Source organism: Clytia hemisphaerica, unplaced genomic scaffold (genome assembly GCF_902728285.1).
Source record: "Clytia hemisphaerica strain Z4C2 unplaced genomic scaffold, Clytia hemisphaerica genome assembly, whole genome shotgun sequence".
In the NCBI taxonomy this organism is placed as follows: Eukaryota; Metazoa; Cnidaria; class Hydrozoa; order Leptothecata; family Clytiidae; genus Clytia; species Clytia hemisphaerica.
The window spans coordinates 1325230-1334023 of NW_027103674.1; the positions used below are offsets into that span (position 1 = coordinate 1325230).

The window sequence follows — 8794 nt, forward strand, 5'->3', positions numbered from 1 at the left end:
TAAATCTCACTTGTTTTGGTTTCCGTAATAAAAATTTTATTGTGAACTTTGAACATGCTTAAAATCAAGGTACTTCCACTAACTGTCATTGTATTTCATTGATTATTTCTTATTTTTCACGGTTTGTGTAATTCACGATGCGCGATCCAACGATTCACGATGCACGATGCACGATCCATGCATGATTTATGTTAATTATTCTAATTATGCACGAATAAGTTTTCATAATTTAAAATAACTTATATCTTCTGTGTAGAAAAAACAAAAATTGATAGCGAGAGAAAGAAAATGTTCGCCGCAGCAAATTTTTTTTCCGTAAGCGATCAAAGACCTCCAATAGCGATCCAAGACCTTCAAAACTTTTTTGCCGCAATTTTTAGCTATCCAAGACCTGAATTAGCGATCCAAGACCTGCTTTTTTTGACGCGCGGGTGCATTTAGCGATCCAAGACCTGAATTAACCATCCAAGACCTGCGAGACTTAGAAATTATTCATTTTCTAGCTATCCAAGACCTTCATCTGCAATCACGTCTGAAATTCGGTTCGAACCGGCTTTCATACTCAAAACAAATAACATAATTTAATAAACATGATAATATAAGTATGCAAACAAGAGAGAAAAACCTCTCGAAAAAGAAACACTTTTACTTTTAGTGAGAAAAGAAAGCTAACGATGGATGAGGAAAGTTGCAGAGAATTTTTATGTGATTATTTTGGTGAAGGTTTTACTTTGGAGTTGTTTAATAAATTTGACGAATCCTCTGAGATAAAGTTTAAATGTAATATTGCTTCAGAAGATGATGTGGTTAAATTTGTCGATTTCTACATGCAAGAGACAAATGAGACTTTAAAAGTTAAAGTAAAAAAGAAAGAAAAACCAAGAAGCATCTACAAAATCAAAGCAACTTATCGGTGTCAACACGATACACGATATGAAAAAACAAGAGAGACTAAAAATGTGCTGATGCAGAACCCCTTTAGGCGATTTCAAATCACTTTTAAAGTCTTGAAGAACCACTTGGATAACTTTCCCTGTAGTGTCCATATTGAGAATTCTCACAACCACGCAATCTACTCATTAGAAGCACTAAGCTTCAGGACTCTGACTGAAGAGGTGAAAACCGAAATCAATAGCTTCTTTAATTCTGGATTGACTGCATCACAAGCGTATATTGAGTTTATGAGAAACTTGCGCCACAAATCAGAAGATGATCTTCAATTCCATATAAACAAGGCAGACAGGTCAAAGTGCCCTAGAAGAAGGGATTTTAACTTCCTGTATGCAAAATGGGCAGTGGATCATTTTGGAGGACGAAACGGTGTCGATATGTTCGATAAAATGGAGGAGAAAGTGAAGGAGTTTTTAGAAGTGAACGAGGGTACGAAAATCGCATACCAGCTTTATGACAAAGTGGAAAATAGCCCGTTGATTTTGACAATTGTCACTCCTCTTATGCAAAGGATACACTCAAAGGTAAGCGAGCTTATTCTTGCTGAATGCGAACTAAACCCCTATTGTTTTTACCCTTTCACAGAAATGTATACATGACTGGGCAACATGAATCATTTTTGACCAATTATAACAAAATTCTCGAACCTTTGGACGATAGAATCCTCCTTAACGTGCACTTTTTTAATAGCTAAACATGTGGTTAAATTTTGCAAGCCTAGTTATGCTTTTTTGAGCTTAAAATGCTCTAATGACATGGTGCTTATGTAAAAACTTAACTTGCACATTGGGGATATATTATTTTTTCAGTGATTACTCCTGGGCATTTCGATTTTTCACCCCCTGGACACGTGTTTTACCCCTGGACAAGCATCAAATCGACCCCCTAGACACAAAAATTTATCCCCGGTCATTGCAAATTCACCCCATGGACATGGCAGTTTTTCAGGGTTTTTCATTACCCCTGGACAATATATCTTCCACCCCTTATGGACATTTCTTTTCCTGGAAGAGCCCATTATGCATGCGGTGTTGTAGTAGGAGGTTAATGCGTCAACTGAGTGTATGTTTAGACAGTACCTTTTAGTTTGTTCTAAGATTTAAGCCCTTATAAGCGTTAGTATTTTGATGTCCATGCAAGTTTAGGCTGCTAATTTTTATGAAATTTTAGATCCGGCAAGCATCTGAATTGGTGTTCATCGATTCGACTTCCAATCTTGACGAACATAACCTGCGATTCTTCCTGCTACTCACGCATTCAGTATGTGGTGCATTACTACTCGGTAAGTGTTTGTGACATAATTTTAATTTTCTTTAACTCAAAATAGCTGTAAGCAGAAAAAAGTTAAGGTGCTTATTATATTTAAAATTGTGACGACTCAAATCACTAACTTCTCTGTATTTGTAGTCTGTTTAGACATTTTTATGAGCAACTCCAATTTTCGGTTCAGGCCTAGAGTTGCTATGGATCTTTTCAAATCGAGGCCGAAAGTTGCTTGAAAGGTTGCTTAAATGTTTCTTAAAATTGCTTAAAATTAATGAAAGGCACATTAATTAATTTTTTAATAAACGATGTTGTTGTTAATTTGAGGCCTCAGGGTTGTTAAGCAAGTTGCCTATTTTTTGGGTCATTTTGAGGCCTGAGCCCTTAGCAACTCGGTCGCTTATAAAATAATGTGTAGACTGTATAGAATTATCATATAGATAATAATAAGAAATAATTATATCTCTTAAAGGAATCGTCATCACGAGCGATGAACAAGAATTGACCCTGAGCAAGGCTTTCAAGCTATTGAAAAGTATCTTACCAGAGGACGCATTTTTCAACTCTCCGGAAGGTCCATCTGTTATCATGACAGACAATTGTAAAGAGCTCCACAACAGCCTTCGATACAACTGGCCAAATGCAAGGCTTCTTCTTTGTACGTTTCACATTCTTCAACAAGTTTGGCGGTGGTTGTACGAAAAAGCCCACGGTATTTCTAAACTAGATCGCGTGAAGATAATGCAGTTGTTCAGAAGGCTGCTCTATGCTGAGGACATCGAATCTCATCTCGATTTACACGAAGAATTCTTCAATGCGGAAGTTGTCAAGAAATACAATCTCTGTCTTGACTACTTTCGGGATTTATGCGATTTAAGTGAGCGCTGGGCACGATGTCATCGAAGAGATGTGCTGATACGAGGAAACAACACTAACAACTATGTAGAATCCCAATTTCTAGTAATGAAGGACACAATTCTCAAACGACAAAGGCAGTATAATATCAATATGTTGCTGGATAAACTCATGATCGAATTCGAGGAGCATTTCAAACGACGTTTGTTATCTATTGCTGATGGCACCTTCGATGGAATTTACAGTCAACGATTCAAAGGCAGAAAAAGTTACAAATCAATTGTTACTGGTAAATTAAATTGAAAATCTATACATCAAATTAAACACCCCTGTCTCTGATTTTTTCGCTAGTGATGATTTTGATCCTAATTTTAAACTGATAATTTTTTTATTCGAAAGACCTGTTCACTGAAATATAGTGTGTCTGATTTTTCGATAAATGTTTAATAGATACCGCAGTACTACAGTTAAATTCTTTTTTATTTTTCCTCCATAGAATATCATTTCGATTCTGAGAAAAGCTTACGAAAACTTGGACCAAACCTATTTCAAGTCGAGAGTAAAACTACTGATGGCCTCTTTTATACAGTTGATATGATAATTGGAATATGCGAGTGTAAAGCTGGCTTGGACGGATCCCCTTGCTGGCACCAGTACCTCTTGTGGTCAAAAGGAATATCCACATCATCGAATTTTTTACCTCGTTTTGACAAATTTGAACGTCAAAAGTTTGCTGAAATTGCATTCGGAAAAAGTTTGGAGAGTTCTTATTATAACCCTCTACATATATCTATAATGGCCGAAGATATAGAAGATACCAGTGAAAATCTCCAAAGACAAATACAAGAGGAGGAATCTGAGAGTATTGATGAAGTCAATCGGATCAATGTTGACAATACCGGTGAGAAATTGAAAGAAGAAGCTTCTAGTGCGCTCGATAACTTTTTCACCTTTGTTAAAGAAGAGATCGAAACAGAAAACACAGAATTCAATTCAGCTATTGTGAAATTCGTCAAACGATTCGAATCATTTTCTACAAGCCAGAAAGTATCTGCATTGCATAGCTTTGGGTCTACCTTTTCTGCCAGGAGAAGAACAAAAATCAAAGTTGGGCCTGCCGCTGTTTCAAGAAGGAAATCTCACATAGGCAGCAGGCAAAAACAAAGCACTGTGGCAACAAAAAGCCTACCACAGCGTCGCGTGAGTGTAAAACGAAAACACAGCATGAAAACAACCATAGACTTGAACGTTCCTTCTGCGAAAAAAGGTGGAGGTGAATCGATGAAAAGCAATACGAAAACTTTTACAAAGAAGAAGCCCAAGAAAGACTAAATTTTATAAGAAAAATACATGCAAAACTATCTTTGTATTCGAACTCAAAAATTTACATATGATCCTAGTTAAGTATATATTATGATAAACCATGTATATGTATACCAAGTTAAACTTTATGTATTACCCTGATATGCTTAACCATATTGTCATTTCTTTTAAATGTTTTTCCACATTGGCTACATGTAAAATTTTTGGCTTCATCGTGTGTCCTTTTATGACGATCAAGCTTTGAAGAGCTCTCAAAGCATTTACCACACGATTCACATTTAAACTTTTCTGTGTGTTTCCCGTTGAAATGACCGGTCAATGCTTGCTTTGACTTGAACGGCTTACCACACCTCTCGCAATTGAAAACTCTGTTACACCTTTCCACATGCTCGTTGCGTCTAAAGATCTTGTCAAATGTTGCTCCACACTTAGGGCATGGCTCAACCCGTATGCCATTTTTTCCTTTTGCATTGTATGCCTGAATTAAAAGAAGAAAGTGCATTAAAAAGCCTTCATTCATGTTCATTGTGTTTGTCTTCTTTCTCACTTTTTTTTGAGAATCGTAAATTAGTCGATGACTTTTCCAGGCTTTCCCTAACTTCTCTAAAAAAAGCCCCTTATAAAAGCTTATTAAAATCACCTTCGACTAGGCGATTTATCAGCATAGTGTAAGCTTGATATGGGCAATTATAACCATGATATTCTTATAGGAGCTAATGTTATGCCTTTATTAACTTATAAGTTAATAGTTTCCACCATCACATTACGCGACTACAAATTATTTTTGTGTGATATAATAGTAAGCATAATGCCTCACCATTCTTTTGCTGCTCTCTAATGAAAACCATTCATCTTTCATTTTTTTGGAAAAATCACCGAAGTCTTCGTTTGCAGCTTTCTTTTCCTATGAATGAACGAAGAACAATAATATAGATTTATCTAGAAAATATTCTAATGTGTATCGCATACTATAATGACTTACACAAGTTGAAATATCTCAAGAAAGTCATGAAATTGAGAAAGCTGAAATTTTAGGCCTAATAATGCGGAGTTTTATTGAAAACAATGACTCGACCTCATTTCCTTCTTACCCAGTTGTCATGCACAAAGGCTTGCCAGCCATTCATAGAAACAGTTGATCCATGACCATCTTCCAATATTTCTGCCTCCTCTTGGTTTTTAACTAAGAAAGAAAGGCATGGCAAATTGACGTTGACGTTTACGAATTTCGTGTCCATACTTCCTGATTTTTTTAACTGAGTAGGCTTTAAGAAGAAGCGGTCCAACATCAAATAATAAGAATAAGAATACAAAATTCGACAGTGGAATAGGTACGATCACGCTAACACATATTTAGATCAAGAAAATAGTGAATAATTTTGCATTTTTAGTTAATGGTATGATAAACAAATTCCCATGATTTCACTGAACTTTGTTCCAAAAGCATGTGGACACTTTACTTTTTTAAATGTTCTCAGCACCCATCCATGATAATAATAAAAAGTTATACAATTTAGTTATCGTTGGAAAGACAATTTTGTCAGACCGACGTAATCTTTATTTTTACCTTGAGTTAACTTTGATGATGAAGCTGCTACTTGATTTTCAATGACACCTTCCATCTTCGCTCTTTCATCACTTTCCTTAAATGTCAAATAATTAATTAATTAATTTTATTAAAGGTGAATAAGATATCACAGATATCACATTGATTTAAAGGTGAATTCAAATAGGTATTTTACAAAGAGACTTATTGTTGGAAACTGTCAGAAAAGTTTTTTTACCATGAAAATGAAAACTTCAAAAAAGACTCATTAGCCTGAAATAATACCTGTAAACATACACCATAAGTGATGTCAGCTTCGTCGATCCTTTCCTCCCAATACCACTTCATAAGAACATATCTCGCATACTCAACATGATTATATATGCTTAAGAGCCATTTGTTTTCGACTGGGAAAGCCTTTTGATCATAAATAAGCTCCAAGTTTTTAGAAAACACCACTGCTGTCAAAAAAGACACTACCCCACATATATTGCCATTGATGCCTTGATAAGGCGTATTATCATAGCAATCGCGGGAACATTTACTTGTCTTTGGACCGTCGTGTGTCTTTGTACAGTGAGCACTTTCTATCCTTATCATTTCCGAGGGCATGGAGGGAAAGTAATTGCGAATGGTACCAGCAAACTCCTGCAATTTTTGCGATAACTCTTCTGGTATTTTCCAACCCAACGAATCTACATATATTGATCTTCCAGATTTTAGGTCAAACGCAAGTGTTGTCCAATGATTTCCAGGGTTTCCGTTTTTGGTATTCGTTCCAATGAAGGTCTGGCTAAGCTTATCCTTACGGACATTTGTAATGACGATGAGTGTTTCTACTTTACGCTCTACCCATTTCTTTACCAATTCTTCGAGCTCTGTAGTTCTTTCCAGAAATAGATATTGGTACGAGAAAATGAGAGCACTTGTTTGCTGTTTATTCAGAATGTAAGCAAGATGTTCTATCAAAGAGCGTGGGATCCAATTTCGACCCAGAAGTAGACAAAGATCAGAGGTCAAAATTTGTGAGCCATTGATTGACTTTACTGATTTCCCATCTTTACCATTTTGGCATAAAAAAGCAAACTTTTCAATGATGGATGGGTCTACTCTAAAGTCTTGATGAGGCACTCTGAAAGTTGCATCTCTGAGCCATTTTTCCTCATTCACTAAGCTTTCTTTTATTTCTTCGATCCTATGTACATTTTTTAAAGTATCAATATCTTTTTTAGAGAAAAAATATGTTTCGTTGACAATGACACATTTGAATTTGCCACTCTCAAGAGTCTTTTCAATGTTGAAGCAGTCACTTTGAGTAAGCAGGATATGATTATCGATTCCGGACTTTTTGTCGGTTGGCAGCTTGTTTAACTTTTTCAAGTCATTGATAACAGTGATCTCAGGCACGTCGAGGCTTTTTGTGTCTTTCCGAACGGTGTTGTGTAACTTCATTGCGTCCTTGGCGATGATCTGTAAAGAAGGTAGTAAAAATCAAATTAAACCAACACAAAATTTCAAAAGATTTTTGTTAAATGTTATCAAAATTTTAGATGTTACTCATCTTTCTACACAAATTCTTCAAACAACGTTTCATTTTTAAAATTAGGTCTTACAAATAGTTTTGTATTTTGTGTTTGTGTCTTCGAGTTTTTATAATTATATTACACAAATCAAACATGAAATGCCAAGATTTGGGTGAACCAAGAAATTAAAACATTTTTACAGTATTATAATACATATTTATCATCGAAATACCCTTCTAACATAAAGACAAAGAATGGAAACAATAAATAATCACTTACAAAAGTCTCTTCAAAGTTTGACATTTTTCTTCTTTTTGATAAAAACAACAATCCAAAAAAACCATATAAAAATATAAAAAACCTTCAAAATTTACATATACACATATAACAGAAAATTACTAAGCTTGCTCTTCGCTCTATGTAAAAGCAAACAACGGAAATCGCACATAAAAGAATCAGGCTGCAAATGTGTTAATCAAATGGAAAAGGGGGGGGGGCGTACCAGTTTGTCGGTGTGTCGGTATTGACCTTTTTTTGCGTCGGTATTTCGGTGATCAACCAAAAATGTGTCGGTATTTCGGTGTTTGAGATACTTTTCGGTGACGGAAAATGTTAAATTTTCAATCGGTGATACGGTAATTTTTCTCAAAACGTCGAAGAAACGGTGTTAAAATCAAGGGTTATTTCTCAGAAATCCCTCCATGTCATATTAGAATTTTGAACAAAAAACATGATAATAGACCATTATAAGCAAAATGTTATATAACATTTTTTATTTGGTGAAATCGTATTATATTGGGTTGAGCTCTTTTAGAGACAGGGGTAGTGGGGTTAGCAGTAGAAAAATATGTGTTTGAAGAAGGATATATCACTCTCCTTTGCTACTCTTTTTATGAAATAAATAAATAACACTTTTGAAGATTAATTTAAGAGATAGTGTTGCGGGAGCTGCGAAGGAGAGTCTTGAAAAAATTATTTCTCACATGAAAATGCACGAATGTAAATAGTTTGCAAATGAGGTCTGCAGTTGAAGTGTTCAAATAGAAGTGTTAATTTTTGTTGATGTTTTTTTGGAATATAATGTCGACAGATATAAACAAGGAAGCCCCCCCAGCGGTTGGCGTGATGGCGTGAAAATGAAGTGCCGGCGTGATCATGAAATCGAGTTTTTTAGGCGTGATGACGTGAAATTTGCAGTTCAGCGTGATCGTGAAAATTACATTTATTACGTGAATTGTAATTTTATGTCCAATTTAGGTACTCTAGAGAGTCTAATTTTCAAAATTTTCTTCGTCGGCCCCAAAACTATGGTGGGGCCTCCTATAGATCTCAT

The 8794-nt window shown here is 35.4% G+C and overlaps 2 protein-coding genes across 2 annotated transcripts; one reads left to right on the top strand and one right to left on the bottom strand.

Annotated features, from left to right (window-relative positions):
• Positions 1–991: 991 nt before the first annotated feature.
• LOC136803451 (uncharacterized) lies at positions 992–4463 on the top strand. The gene is made up of 4 exons (XM_067060178.1): positions 992–1475; positions 2122–2233; positions 2687–3358; positions 3566–4463. Exons 1-4 carry the CDS (start codon positions 1182–1184, stop codon positions 4399–4401), a joined length of 1914 nt encoding a protein of 637 aa, XP_066916279.1. The 5' UTR covers positions 992–1181; the 3' UTR covers positions 4402–4463.
• Positions 4464–4499: 36 nt separating this feature from the next.
• On the bottom strand, positions 4500–7944 carry LOC136803454 (uncharacterized). The gene is made up of 5 exons (XM_067060181.1): positions 7741–7944; positions 6224–7408; positions 5960–6035; positions 5484–5575; positions 4500–4870 (listed from the first exon to the last, which is right to left on the bottom strand). Exons 1-5 carry the CDS (start codon positions 7762–7764, stop codon positions 4511–4513), a joined length of 1737 nt encoding a protein of 578 aa, XP_066916282.1. The 5' UTR covers positions 7765–7944; the 3' UTR covers positions 4500–4510.
• Positions 7945–8794: the final 850 nt, after the last annotated feature.

Excerpts from the sequence above, each read along its gene's own strand:
- LOC136803451 (XM_067060178.1), top strand. The coding sequence starts at position 1,182 with ATGAGAAACTTGCGCCACAAATCAGAAGATGATCTTCAATTCCATATA. Across the intron at positions 1,476-2,121 it reads TGCAAAGGATACACTCAAAG|ATCCGGCAAGCATCTGAATT; the intron begins GTAAGCGAGCTT and ends ATGAAATTTTAG. Across the intron at positions 3,359-3,565 it reads TTACAAATCAATTGTTACTG|AATATCATTTCGATTCTGAG; the intron begins GTAAATTAAATT and ends TTTCCTCCATAG.
- LOC136803454 (XM_067060181.1), bottom strand. The coding sequence starts at position 7,764 with ATGTCAAACTTTGAAGAGACTTTT. Across the intron at positions 5,576-5,959 it reads ATCATCAAAGTTAACTCAAG|TTAAAAACCAAGAGGAGGCA; the intron begins GTAAAAATAAAG and ends TTTCTTTCTTAG. Across the intron at positions 4,871-5,483 it reads CCTTTGTGCATGACAACTGG|GCATACAATGCAAAAGGAAA; the intron begins GTAAGAAGGAAA and ends CTTTTAATTCAG.